General features: G+C 37.0%; 1 protein-coding gene across 4 annotated transcripts in view; it reads right to left on the bottom strand.

Annotated features, from left to right (window-relative positions):
* The window catches only part of LOC143020994 (uncharacterized), a 95036-nt gene that overhangs the window by 46137 nt on the left and 33144 nt on the right, over positions 1-15755 (bottom strand). For 3 of the 4 annotated variants that reach the window (XM_076178077.1, XM_076178083.1, XM_076178081.1), the window contains exon 4: positions 9568-9738. The exons of the other annotated variant lie outside the window; for it this stretch is intronic. In XM_076178077.1, the coding sequence (XP_076034192.1) occupies positions 9568-9738 (171 nt within the window). The remainder of the gene's footprint in view (positions 1-9567; positions 9739-15755) is intronic. 4 annotated transcript variants of the gene reach the window in all.

The following is a 15755-nucleotide window of genomic DNA, read 5'->3' as shown; positions in this document are numbered from 1 at the left end:
TTTATATATTGGTACAATATTAGCATTTTTCCAGTCCTGTGGTACCTTTCCTTCTTTGAGTGAATATTTAATCATATTGTATATTTTGTCTGTCAAGTCCTCTATGCATTCTTTCAGTGGAAAATTTACCTCCAGATGATTCTAATTATGACATCGCATTCCTTCTTCTTGATGACTTGTTTTTTAACAAGGAAGAGATCTTAGACAAGGTGTTAAATTCTATTATTAATGCACCTGAAGTCTCTAAATTGAAGGACCTAGAAGGTTTCATTAGGTCTATAGATTCTAAACTACAAGACCTTAAAGGGATTGGAGTTGACTTTACCATGGCTGGAAGCAAGGGCCTCCTTTTGATTAGCAAGTTAATTTTAAATAAACTAAGTTTTTCTTGACTGAATTGTCTCGGGCGATTTTTTTTAATTACCCTAATTCTAATTCACTGTTTTAGTTAGACTTAAAATGGGATCTGATGACCTTAACATCAAACCCAGATGGAGTGATGCTAGCAGCTCCCTTGCCTTCAAGGAAAAATGCTTGAAAAAACCTGCTGTTGGTTCTAGCAAGGGAGTTAGTCATTCTTTTAAGATTAATCCAGATTCCATTAAGAAGTCAATCTTCAGATGTAGATTTTGCCCCGCTTATGACCATGGCCGTTCAAGGTGCTCCACCTATATTTCTCATGAACACAAAGGAGCTAGAGGGGCTCAATTAGGACTGTGTAATCAATGTTAAAATCTTGGACATGGCTCTTTGGAATGCCTCGGGTTAAAAGCCTCTCTACCTTATAAATGAAGAGGCCTCAAACTTGGAGGAGGTTATTTCTTTGGAAGACGACTAGGTCGATTCGGAACCTACCTCTTTGAGACCTCGTAAGACTGCGCTAGCCTCTAGAGACCAAGTAAGGTCTCTAGCTTCTAAGGGGTTATTGTAAATTTTCTTTGAGATTGTTGTATTTATTAAACACTTTCTTTTGTTGTCGGGGAGGTTGTGGTAATTGTTACCCATTTAAATAGGCGTCTTCCTTGTTATTGGGAATCTTTTAGTGCTTACATTTTCGTTCGGGAAACTTTCCCTCAAGGTGTTGTTTACATCTTTCGAATTAGGAGCATTTCCTGAAGCTTCGAACCGTGTCTATCGTAACTTTAAACAAGATATGATTTAACTCCCCTCCTCTTAATTGCTTGTTAAATCTGTTATGTAATAAATTTTGGTTTAATAAATTGGGGATTGAACTTTTGAGAATTTACTTAAAAAGTCAATATTAACCCATGGCCTTTGGAGCTTTTTTCGAACCTGTAAGAGTTGTACCAAATACAGTCCACGGGTGCATCTAATGACTATGAAAGTTATGTATCAATACAGAGAGATTTAAAAAAGACAATAAGAAAAAGAAAACGACAATACGAAATGAACATCGCTGATAAATCCAAAGAGAATCCCAAAGAATTCTATAGTTACATTAGAGATAAAAAGGTTGTTAGGAATCACATTGGTCCACTATTATCTGGTGACGGTCAACTTGAATATTCAAATGAAGGAATGTGTAATATCTTAAACAATTATTTTAGCTCGGTATTCGTAAACGAAACACCTCTACGGTAAATATAACAAAAGAAAAAATTAAAAGGTGTATAGACAAACTCAAAGTTAATAAAACACCAGGGCCTGACGGTTGGCATCCAAGAATCTTAAAGGAAATGAAAAATGAGATTGTTCTTCCATTAGAAATTATTTTCAAGAAATCCATCATATCCGGAGATGTCCCAAGAGAATGGAAGCTAGCTAACGTTACTCCCATATTCAAAAAAGGTGACAAAAAGAAACCAAATAACTATAGGCCTATAAGTTTGACTTCAATTGTAGGAAAAATAATGGAAACTATTATCAGAGATGCTATCGAACATCATTTAGAAAGTAACCGTTTGATAAATGATAGCCAGCATGGTTTCAGACGGAAACGTTCTTGCGTGACTAACTTACTCGAATTCTACAACACAGTTATCTCGAATTATGACAAAAGAAACAATATAGATTTAGTATATCTAGACTTTGCAAAAGCTTTTGATACCGTCCCACACGAAAGACTACTTACTAAATTAGCTTTGCATGGAATAAGTGGTAGCCTATTAGGTTGGACTAGTAATTGGTTGAATGATCGAAAACAGAGTTGTTTTAAATGGAAAAACTTCTGGATGGAAAAGTGTTGCAAGTGGAGTTCCTCAGGGTTCCGTTCTTGGGCCACTTCTATTCATAGTATATATAAATGATATAGACCATGGACTAAAATCTACTGTTTCCAAATTTGCTGATGATACAAAACTGTGCGGAGTGGCAAATGATCACTCAAACCAATTAGATATTCAAGAAGATTTAGATCAATTACAGCAATGGTCTGAAAAGTGGCTAATGAAATTTAACACAAGTAAATGCAAGGTAATGCACATAAATTAAGAAGTGGAAAGAAAATATTGAAAATAAAGAAATTGCTTTCAAAGAAATAGTCAAGCAGCAAATGCAAGATAATGCAAAAGACACAATCATTCAAGTGATTAACGAAAAAGCAAATTGGGTCAGGGACACAGTAGATAGGAAGAAATGTATTGTGGTTTATGGGCTTAAAGAAAAACAAGGATTGGCGAGGTACATGAGAGAAAAAGAAGAAAAAGAGACAGCAGTAGAAATCCTTAATGAAATTCAGGGGGGAGACAGTGATTCAGGCACAGACTTAGAAGAGACTTACAGAATTGGTCGCTATACTAAGGATAGGAATCGACCTCTAAAGATAAAACTAAGGTCACAAGTGGTAGTAGAAGACATATTTGAAAAAGTAGGTAACTTGGCAAAGAGTGAAAAATACAATAAGATATGGATAAAAAGAGAAATGAGTACTGAGGAATTAGAAAAAGAAAGGGCACTAAGATAAGAAGCAAAGGAAAAAAACTTGAAAAGATCGGAGACAGAATGCAAAGAATTCCAGTGGAGAGTAATAGACTTGAGATTAAGACAATGGCGCTTCAAAACGAACAAAACAAGGGAAGAAGAAACCAGGGAGAAGGAAGAAAATTAAAAGTGGCCTATACCAACATTGACGGACTAATTTCGGGACTGAACGAACTCAATGATTATCTGTTAGAAGCAAAACCAGACATAATGGGAATTGTAGAGACCAAACTAAGAGGTGAAATACCATCCACTGTTATCGGACAATGTTTATACAACTACTGGATAAAAAACAGGGACAAGAAACAGGGAGGGGGAATCATGTTCTTGGCCAAGAAAGACCTAAAGGTGACAAAAATTGCAGAGGGCAAAGGTAATGCTGAATTGATCATGATAAAAGTCGAAGGCAAGAATATGAAAAGTAGAAAGTTTGTGGTGACTTATGTGCCTCCAAAAACAAGCGCTTGGAAAGAAATCGAACATAAAAAAATGCTAGATGACACAAGAAAATCACTCAATGAGATACTAATGGGTAAGGGTAATCTGGTAGTTATGGGGGACTTCAATTGCAAAGAAATTTGTTGGGACAGCATGACAGTGCAAGGAGGAGATGACTCGTGGGGCAATGTACTGCTAGATATGACCATGGAGTACACAATGACCCAATGGGTCCGTGAAAACACAAGGTACAGAAATAATGAAGAGCCATCGAAACTAGATCTAATATTTACAACAGAGCCTGAAATAGTGCATAAAGTCCAGTATGAGACACCAATTGGAAAGAGTGACCATGTACTCATCGAAACTATACTAAAGGAAGAAATAGACATAGAGAGGAACGAAAAGCATAGGAAAGGAAGACTGAGGTACAACAAAACAGACTTTACAAAACTAAAGACATTCTTCCGGAATGCAAACTGGGAAATATTTTACAGGGAAGAAACAGCAGTGGAAGAGAAATGGAATATATTGATGGAAAACTACAATGAAGGGGTAAACAGGCATGTACCAAGACAAAAGCGAGAGAGAGAGTACATTAAATGTTGGTTCAACAAAAGATGCAGTGAGGCAAAAGACAGAAGGGACAAAGCTTGGAAAAAGTGGAGAAAAGACAAAAAACAAAGCAAATGGCAAATTTATGTTAACTATAGAAATGAGTATGTTAATGTGAGAAGAGAGGAGAAAAGGAACCATGAGAAGGATATTATAGACAAATGCAAAGAGCAACCCAAACTATTCTATCGGTATGTGAATGGTAAACTTAAAAACAAACAGGAATTGGTGAAACTATGCCAAGGAAACATAGAATACACAGAAGATTTAGAGATGGCCGAAGTCATGAACAATCACTTTAAATCTGTTTTCACCAGAGAGAAAATACCAAATTGTGACATAGACAAAAACAAGAAATCTCCCCTCATGAATGAGTTTACAGCATCACTAAAGGAAATATCAGAACATTTATCAAGGCTGGATGTCAGAAAATCACATGGCCCGGACGGTATTGCAAATTGGATTCTAAAGGAGTGCAAAGAAGAACTAACAGACAAAATACACATCTTAATAAACAGCTCACTCAAAGAAGGAAAGATACCCGAGGACTGGAAAAACGCTAACATTGTACCAATACACAAAGGAGGAAACAAAGAAGAACCCACCAACTATAGGCCAGTATCACTAACAAGCACCATAGCCAAAATTTGTGAGAAAATAATCAAGAATAGATGGGTAAAACATCTGGAAGACAATGACATATTAAACCCAAGACAATTCGGATTCAGACAAGGAAGATCATGCTCCACAAACTTAATATGCTTTTACTCAAGACTAATAGACATAGTGCAAGAAAGAAATGGATGGGCTGATTGTGCATTCCTAGACTTGCAAAAAGCCTTTGACAAAGTACCACACAGAAAACTACTAAAAAAACTGGAACACATAGGAGGAATACAGGGAAACCTACTAAAATGGATAGAGGACTTTCTGACTGGTAGAAAGATGAGAGTAGTGCTCAGAGAAAAATATTCAGACTGGAAAGAGGTGATCAGTGGAGTACCGCAAGGATCTGTGCTGGCACCAATAATGTTTGCTATCTATATGAAAAACATGGATGAGGACGTGAACTGCTACATGAGCTTCTCTGCCGATGACGCCAAACTGATAAGGAAAATAGAAACTGATGAGGACTGTGACGCACTGCAAGAAGACCTAAATAGGGTATGGAACTGGAGTCAGAAATGGGAAGTGGACTTTAATACTAAGAAGTGTAGCATAATGGAGTTTGGAAAAAGCAAAAACAGAATATCAGGAAAATATACAATTGGAACCAAAGAAGTAAAGAAAGTAGGATCCGAAAAAGATTTGGGAGTAATTATCACGAACGACTTGTCCTATGATATACAGATTAACAAAATTGTCGGGGAGACTTACAACTTGCTAAGATCAATAAAAGTGGCGTTTACATACTTGGACGAAGACATGATGAAAAAAATATTGGTTACATTGATAAGGCCTAGATTAGAGTATGCAGCGACATTGTGGTCCCCCAGTACCAAAAAGAATATAAAGAAAATAGAAAGAATCCAAAGAGCAGCTACAAAAATGGCACCTGCACTTGCAAACCTATCATACGAAGAGAGATTGGCTAAACTGGAGTTACCGACACTGGAGCAAAGAAGAGAGAGAGGTGACCTATTGACCATCTACAGAATCATGAAAGGCACAGAGGTACTCGATAGTGAGAGCTTACTTAACTGGGACAAAAGAAACACAAGAGGACATGGAAAGAAAATAAAAAAACATAGCTATAGAAGAGAACTGAAGAAAAACAGTTTTCCTCATAGAGTTTTGGACACTTGGAACAAACTGGACAATGGAATAGTATGCGCAAAAACCATTCATGAGTTTAAAAACAAACTAGACACTGCAAGATACAAAGGCGGGACATCACGAGCATAGCTCCCCTTCCCGCAAAATACAACTAGGTAAATACAACTAGGTAAAAAGGTAAAAAATAACAGTAAGTACGATTACAAGTTATTTGGAAATTCGTTAACAAAAGTGGATAGTGAAAAAGATCTCGGCGTAATTATCAGTAACGACCTCAAATCATCCAAGCAGTGTATTTCAGCCTCTGAGAAAGCAAATAAGATTCTAGGACTGATTGCGCGATCTTTTGATTTCAAAAGTCCATCTCTCATTAACAAGCTATATAAATCGTTAGTTCGTCCACATTTGTAATATACTGTTTCCGTATGGACACCAAATCTCATTAAAGACATTGACAGATTGGAAAAAGTACAACGGCAAGCCACAAAACTGATTCCAAATATCAAAAATAAATCATACGAAAATCAACTAAAACATATGAATCTGTTTTCCCTAAAAAAGCGTAGACTCAGAGGTGACTTGATACAGGTCTTTAAAATTCTAAAGGGAATTGACAACATCAAAAGTGACCAAATTTTTACATTGAATGAGAATCAGACAAGAAACAATGGTCTTAAACTCTCCGGAAATAGATTCAATTTGGAAGTAGGTAGAAACAACTTTGCCAACTGTGTAGTTAATGAATGGAATAAACTTCCTGCACAGGTAGTGCAATGTAGTTCAGTTCGAAGCTTTAAGAATCATTTAGATAAATACCTAAGTAAGATGCTGTAATGATTATAATTTATCTTATATTATTTGTTTTTGTTTTGGGTAAAAGTAAGGTGATGAGATGTACAAGGGGTGAAAGTGGCAGTAGACTGGAAGTGAACATTAAGGGAGAGCGACTGGAGGAAGTGGATAGTTTTAGATACTTGGGTGCAAGTGTAGCAGGAAAAGGTGGAGTGAAGGTGGAGGTAGAATGTAGATTGAGAGAAGCGAGTAAATGCCTTGGTGGTTTAAAGAGTGTAATGAGGAATAGACATTTGGGAATGGATGCGAAGAGGAGACTGTATGAAGGAGTGATTGTGCCAACAGCACTGTATGGGGCAGAAACGTGGAATATAAGAGAAGAAGAGAGAAGGAGTTTGAATGTGTTTGAGATGAGGTGTCTGAGAAGTATGGTGGGGGTTACTAGGCTGGATAGAGTGAGAAATGAGGAGGTGAGGAGGAGAACAGGGGTGAAAAAGGATTTGGGAGATAGGGTTGATGAAAGAATATTAGGATGGTTTGGACACATGGAAAGAATGAGTGAAGAAAGACTAGTAAAAGAGGTATGGAAGGCAGATGTGGAGGGAGTGAACATGAGGGGACGTCCTAGGATGAGGTGGATGGATGGGGTGAAGGGGGCTTTGGGGAAGAGGGGAATGTCTGTTGAGGAAGGAAGGGAGAGGACGGAAGACAGAGGTGAGTGGAGAATGGTTGTATATGGATGATGTTGTGACTGCATGAGGAGGAATAGGCGAGGGGGTGGGGGCCGGGGTAGTATGTGTGAGTAAATTTTGACGCAGCCCGAAGGGATTTCTCCCCGTCCTCGCCTTATATGCAGAGGGGGACGGAGAGGGGGGGTCGCCGATTAAATGAAGCGGCCTTGCTGTGGATGTACTGTGTCTTGCGACACTGCTTCTGACCCAGGGCAGTGGGCAGGGTGCAGGGATGACCCGTCATCCAGGAGGTGCTCAGATGAGAGGGAGGGTGGGAGGGGTGTGGAGTGTATCTAGGGATGAAATGGGTGGGAGTGTTTTTATGCCTTTCCCTTTTTGGCTACCTCCCTTGGAAGGGGGAAAAAGCCTTGGTATATGTATGTATGTTGTTTTGTTATCATTTGTCTGTCTGATTTTTATTTATTATTAGTTATATGTCAATTTATTATTATTTACTATTTACCTGTTTGTTTATTATTTAACTATACCTATGCATTTATTTGTGTATTTTATTTGTTATTTACATTATCATAGTTTTTATTTATTATTTTATTATTAATATGATTTTTTTTCGCATCCGACCTAGATATGGATCAAAAGGTCTCCTGTCGGCATGCTCCGCCTTTGTAATCCTTTGTAAACATCGGGACAGAAAACCCAGAGCTCTGGTACCAGACGGATGTCAAAATTTGAAACGTCAAAGCAAGGGACCTACATCTTCAAAGTTCAAAGGCAAGGCCTTAATCTTCAATTCAAACACCACTGTTTGAGAACCCAACCAGGTTGAAAACTGTGACTGGCAAGTTCTCGAACATTAATCTTTGAATTTGTTAAACCACAATTTTCATAGCTCCACTATTTCTTTAAAAGATAATTTCTGACTTTCCTGTTCTACTTTGTGTTAATTGTTATTGGGAATCTTTTAGTGCTTACCTTTTCATTTGGGAAACTCTTCCTCAAGATGCTGTTTACATCTTTTGAATCAGGAGCATTTCCTGAAGCTTCAAACCGTGCCTATTGTAACTTTAAAGATACAATTTAACTCCCCTCCTCTTTTTTGCTTGTTAAATCTTATGTAATAAATTTGGGTTTAATAAATCGGGGTTTGAACTTTTGAGAATTTACTTAAAATGTCAATATTAACCCATGGCCTTTTGAGCTTTTTTCAAACTCGTGAGAGTCCCACCAAATAGTCCACACTAACGTCAGGTCAGACTACCCACAGCTCTGGTTCCAGATGGACTTCAAAATTAGAAATGTCAAGGCAAGGGACCTACATTTTCAGAGTTCAAAGACAAGGCCTTATTCTTCAGATTTCAAATACCACAGTTTGAGAACCCAACCTGGTAAGTTCTCGAATGTTAATCTTTGAATTTGTTAAACCTTAATTTTCATAACTTTCCAGTTTCTTTATTTCTTGGAAGTCATTTTCTTTGATCTTTTCTTCCACTTTCTCGGTCACTGCCTACATTTGATCCTTTATCTCTTTCTTTAATGTCCCGTTCCTATTCATATCTTCATTATTCAATCTTTCATTTTCTCCCTTTATCCTATTTAGTTCCTTTTTCAACTCATCTATTTCCCTGTTATTTTCTTCATTGGCCCTTCTTAATAGGGCTACTTCTTTGTATATAATTTTACATTCACTTTTGTGTTCAATTATTTCATCTAACAAGTCATTGATTTCCCTATTTCTCATTATATTTTTAAACCTGAGTTCTCTTTCCATTTCTATTCCTCTATACATAATACCACTATCACAACCAGAAAATAATTTTTTTTTTAAATTTTGGTATGTCTTCGGTGTTTCATTCAGTCATGTCCTTTTTGGGACCACCCGTATGGTGATTCAACCCTACTTATGTCTAGGCACCTTTTTGTTGGTTCTTTTTCCCTTTGATTTTTGTTTTTTCCTTCCATTTTTTATGTAACTGACCATGAAGAAAAAATAAATAAAGAAATAAATAAAGATACAAAGACGGTTACATTTTCGGTCACTCAAATTATATTTCTCCCTTCTCGTTTTTGTAAACAACTAGGCAGGGTTGGTTCCAATTTCATCCGTCAACAAAGCGCTGTTTAGCAGTTCGGAGCTTGTTTTCGGTATGTCTTACTTCAACCACTGCTGGAGTGTGTATATGTAGGCATGCATTCTTTTAAATCCCTTCTTAAAATACATCACTGAAATCTACATTTCATTTTAATGCCAGGCAGTTTTGTTTACATGAGGTAACCCAACACTGCTTAGGAGTTAATTCAACAATTCACAACTTACCTCCTGCTCACAGTCATCTTCATATATAGAATTTGGCAATGATGCATGAGGTTTGAGAATATTCCTCTCTAAATACTGCAATCCACAAGATGATTTGTCCATTGGCACCTCTGCCACTTCTTTTTTCACATAAACTCCTTTAACTGGGAATCTATCCATGATATTTCCTTCCTGATGATGAATACAAAGAATGTCACATTACATACATATATACAAAAGATGCTTTCTCCCTTATTAAGGGGTAGCCAAGTCAAAACACACTCCCACTAAATGCATTCTAAAACACTATGCCCCTCTCATCTCAGCATTTCATGGATGAAGAGTCATCCCTGTTCTCCGCTGCACTACTTGTGTCAAAGACAATGCAGTGAGACACAGCACTTCCATAGCAGAGCTTAACAGGCACAGTTGATTTACCCACACAACTTCAACATATAACTCCTTCCCCCATCATCCAGTGATAAATTTTATAGAGTAGGTGAGATGAAACTCCCTTTGGGCTGAAATCATTCTTTCATCTACTCTCAATCTTCCTCCATTCCGTTCAATATTTTGCAGTCCCTCTACCCTGCTCCAGACCCATGTACTCAGGTTCTGGTCTGTCCTCCAAGATTTTCTTTTGCTTTACCTCCTTGCAAGAGATGAATATATATATATACAATATATATATATATATATATATATATATATATATATATATATATATATATACATATATATACACACCTGTGAAACTAGTCAAGAATAAACTTGAGACTAAGACTCCTGTGTTTCCTACTCCACTTACGTCAACCTATCAGAATGTCTCAACAAATGTCTATATATACATTATATATATATATATATATATATATATATATATATATATATATATATATATATATATATATATATATATATATATATATATATATGAGAGGGAGGAGGATGGAGGGGAGTGGAATATGTAGAGAATGGAATGAGTGGGAGTGGTTTCTATGCCTTTTTCTTTTTGGCTACCCCCCATGTAAGGGGGAAAAAGCCTTTGGTATATATATTATATATATATATACAACCACTCCTCGTTTAACGACCTACTCGGTTAGCGACGACGCGGAGTTACGACGGGCTTTATGACAGACCAATATTCGTTTAACGTAAATCTCCCGAAGTTACGACGTCGTGTACGATAATTAAGTTGGCTGAGGCAAATTTGTATGTTATAAATGAACTTGTACAGTGGATATTAGCTGTGAGGTATAGTGTTCTGAAGCTCAGGTCTACATTACCATCCTGCAAGCTGCACAAACTACCTGGGGTACAGTATATACAGGTATTGGTAAATTTTTAGTTTTGACCATGCGCGCATTATAGCAATAGAAAATTAATTATTAATTTTGTAAATTATAATGTATCAACGTAATATACAATTTTGTGAGCGGAAATAACAAAAAAAAGTACAAAAACAGATTTCGTAAGTAACGAAGTCATGTCGGACGAATGGTACACCATGTTTGTTATGATAGATGCCGACATTGAAGAAATGAAAGGATGATAAATTCGTCTAACCTACACTAACCTAACCTGTAACGTAGGTGTCGTAACACACGAATAAAATAAAACTTAAACCCACTCTCGGAGAAAGATAAGCTGAGATACACAGTAAAACCGTATATTTCGACCACTGACTGTGGTCCTCTTCAGCAGTTACAATTATAGGGTACATAGACAAGAGGTTATATACAGAGGAGGAAGGAGCATTGGGGGACTCAGTAAGCCTCAGGTCACTTGCCCCGAGTGAGGTCGGACGTTACGTCCTGTAGAGATGAACTTGTCAACCGCCGTACTAGTTATAGCATCAGGTGACCATTGACCTTTGGATGTATTATAATTAGGAAACTTTTTTATTAGTAAGGACTCAATAATTTTTCTTTTGAAACTACAATTTGAATTGTACACTGTAGCTGCATTCCTCCAATCTATTCTGTGATCTAAAAGGCTAGAGTGGAGGAATACAGCAGAGTTTTCTTGGCCGTATCGTAAAGAATTTTTATGTTCTTTGATCCTAGTGGGTAGATCACGTCCCGTTTGTCCCCAGTACACTTTATCACAGTCGAGACATGGTATCTTGTATACTCCTTATTGGATGTTCTATGATGGACATTTACTACTTTTTTAAAAATATTATTTGGGTAACTAAAAGTGACCTTGATTTGGTTCCTAGGTAATAATTTAGATGCGGCATGCATGGATTCGTTTTAAGGGAGTTTGATATTTGATTTTTTCCCAGACAAATTTTGTGTTGGAATTGTTTGTTCTAAAATAACTGGTTTTGGCTTTGCTGAGGGCTTTTGTCAGAAACCAGTCTGGGTAGCCTATTTTTAATAATTGAGTGCGCACTGATTCAATTTCTGAGTTGAGAAATTCCGGGCTGCAAATCCGAAGAGCTCTTAAATAAAGGCCCGAGGCAACACTATATTTTATATTATCCGGATGATTACTGAAAAAATGTAAATAACTGCCCGTATGAGTAGGCTTCCTGTATACTGTAAAGGACAAATTATCTGGACATCTGATCACTAAAATATCAAGAATATGTATTTTTACTTCAATTTCCCATTCTACTTTTAATCTAATTTTATGTGCTAAATTGTTAAGACTATCAAGAAAAACATTGAAAGAGCCCCCTTTGTCATCCCAGATAGTGAAAACATCATCTACATATCTGAACCAGAACATGTCAGCTGGTTTGATACTAGGTAAAAGTACGCACTCAAAGTATTCCATGTATAGGTTCGCCAACACCGGGGAAAGGTTAGAACCCATGCTGCAACCGTACCTTTGCCTGAAAAAAGAATTTTTGGCGAACCTATACATGGAATACTTTGAGTGCGTACTTTTACCTAGTATCAAACCAGCCGACATGTTCTGGTTCAGATATGTAGATGATGTTTTCACTATCTGGGATGACAAATGGGGCTCTTTCAATGTTTTTCTTGATAGTCTTAACAATTTAGCACATAATATTAGATTTAAAGTAGAATGGGAAATTGAAGGAAGAATACCTTTTCTTGATATTTTAGTGATCAGATGTCCAGATAATTTGTCCTTTACAGTATACAGGAAGCCTACTCATACAGGCAGTTATTTACATTTTTTCAGTAATCATCCGGATAATATAAAATATAGTGTTGCCTCGGGCCTTTATTTAAGAGCTCTTCGGATTTGCAGCCCGGAATTCCTCAACTCAGAAATTGAATCAGTGCGCACTCAATTATTAAAAATAGGCTACCCAGACTGGTTTCTGACAAAAGCCCTCAGCAAAGCCAAAAACCAGTTATTTTAGAGCAAACAATTCCAACACAAAATTTGTCTGGGAAAAATCAAATATCAAACTCCCTTATCACGAATCCATGCATGCCGCATCTAAATTATTACCTAGGAACCAAATCAAGGTCACTTTTAGTTACCCAAATAATATTTTTAAAAAAGTAGTAAATGTCCATCATAGAATATCCAATAAGGACATAATTGGAGTATACAAGATACCATGTCTCGACTGTGATAAAGTGTACTGGGGACAAACGGGACGTGATCTACCCACTAGGATCAAAGAACATAAAAATTCTTTATGATATGGCCAAGAAAACTCAGCTGTATTCCTCCACTCTAGCCTTTTAGATCACAGAATAGATTGGAGGAATGCAGCTACAGTGTACAATTCAAATTGTAGTTTCAAAAGAAAAATTATTGAGTCCTCACTAATAAAAAAGTTTCCTAATTATAATACATCCAAAGGTCAATGGTCACCTGATGCTATAACTAGTATGGCGGTTGACAAGTTCATCTCTACAGGACGTAACGTCCGACCTCACTCGGGGCAAGTGACCTGAGGCTTACTGAGTCCCCCAATGCTCCTTCCTCCTCTGTATATAACCTCTTGTCTATGTACCCTATAATTGTAACTGCTGAAGAGGACCACAGTCAGTGGTCGAAATATACGGTTTTACTCTGTATCTCAGCTTATCTTTCTCCGAGAGTGGGTTTAAGTTTTAACCTAACCTGTGTTTAATAAATCATCACCTGCAAATTAAATGTCATCCGGCTCGTCCTCGTTGTCGTCGTTGTGAGAGACGACGGGCTTTTCAACCACTCTCTCAGCTTGCGGGGTATACAAAGTTCTTGCAGCTTGAAGGAATGCATGTATCTCCGCACCATAACATTCCTTCAAGAAAATATACCTGGCGAGGTAGTCAGAAGTACCGAGGCCGTCAATTGACAGACGACAAGATGGCGTCCCGATCCTATGCTACCGACTTCGTTCATTAGCATATTTGCTTGTAGCAAGGCATTCTTTACTTCCATTTCCGCCCACAAAATTGCATATTACGTTGATACACTTTAATTTACATAATTAATTTTCTATTGCAATATTGCACCCATGGTCGAAACTAAAAAAATACCCCGGTATTTGATATGGAATGTCAGCATACGCGAATTTGGTCACATACAGTAATTTCAGGAACCTAACCACGGTAAATAAACAGTAAATAAAGCTTTAATGTACTGTATAAAGGAGGGAAAATACATGAAAATAAGGATATATGTATTGCTGGACATTGTACATACAGTACATGTATGTATATGTATACACTTTCTCTTAACAACCAATTCGGTAAACGACGGCGACGCTGGTCCCAATTGTCGTCATTAAACGAGGAGTGGTTGTATATATGTATATATATATATACATATTCATGTATATATATATATATATATATATACATGTATATATATATATATATATATATACATGTATATATATATATATATGTATATATACATATATATATACATATATATATATACATATATCTATACATATATATATATATATACATATATATATATTTACATGTTTGAATATCTAGGGAGCAGATTATCTTGTATGCATGTGTTGTTAAAGTCGACAGCATTAAGGAGGTTGTTAATCTTCTTATGGGTATTCTCCAGCTTTCTAACCAATACTCTGCCATTTGGAGGGCGGGCATAAACCAAGTTGCCAAAATGATTCATTTATTCAATGTTTCGCCTGCAAAGAGACATCTTCAGGAAAATCTGTAACATAAATATTACCGACATACAGAAATAAAGAAAAAAAGGGTGTTAACCTTAACAAAAATTCACAATTATGGAAATAGATATCAATAAATCAGCAATAATTCAAATCCTATCTCGATACATGGGCCGTTGGGGACCACTACTTACAAAATTAAAGGTCCAAAGAAATGACGAAGGAAATCATCAGTTGGTGACTTATATATGCGAACCAAGCCGGCTTGGGTGGTGGAAGGGGTAGTGGGGGAAGGGGTGGTGGGAGGGGTTGAATGCTCATTATGATGGGAAGGAGAGGGTTGAGGAGGGTGGGGTTGGGGGTTTGGGGGTTGCGAGGTTGGCTGGGGGGAGGATGGATGGAGTGGGTGGGAGGAGGTGGAGGGGGGGAATATTGACATAGGGGGAGGTCACGGGTGGTGGTGGCTTCACTGCATTGTTAAACAAACCAATGACAGAAATCATGTTGCTTTGGATATTAATAACAGGGCTATATTCCCTTATAAACATAGCTTCTAAAAGCTTAAATTTATGTGCACCCCTATTGCTTGCTATAATCCTGGTGTTCTTAACTAGGCATTCACGGGTGGCTGTTTGGTTATGATATTTCATTAAATGATGTTTAATAGCCCCGTTTTGCAAAGGCATTGTATTCTCCGAGTATTGGTTAGAAAGCTGGAGAATACCCGTAAGAAGATAAAACAACCTCCTTAATGCTGTCGACTTTAACAACACATGCATATATACACACACATCTGCTGGGAAGAGATGACCTTATAGGGTGGAGAAGACTCATGGGGAAATGTTCTACTCGAGATGATTATTGACCACACAATGACACAATGGATCCAAGAGAACACTAGGTATAGAAATGAAGAACCATCGAGACTAGACCTAATAATCACATCAAAACCTGAAATAGTGGAAAAGATAGAATACCAGGCACCAATAAGTAAAAGTGACCACATATTGATAGAACTAGAACTAAATGAGAAAAAATACATGAAAAGAAATGAACAATATAGAAAAGGAAGATTGATGTATGAAAAAACAAATTTTGATCAAATAAAGAGAATTCTTTCAAAATGAAAACTGGG

The sequence above is a fragment of the Oratosquilla oratoria genome, chromosome 41 (assembly GCF_046742065.1).
Source record: "Oratosquilla oratoria isolate Oo_2021 chromosome 41, ASM4674206v1, whole genome shotgun sequence".
NCBI lineage: Eukaryota > Metazoa > Arthropoda > Malacostraca > Stomatopoda > Squillidae > Oratosquilla > Oratosquilla oratoria.
The sequence above is the reverse complement of the archived record's forward strand: the minus strand, read 5'-3'. Positions and strand labels throughout refer to the sequence as shown.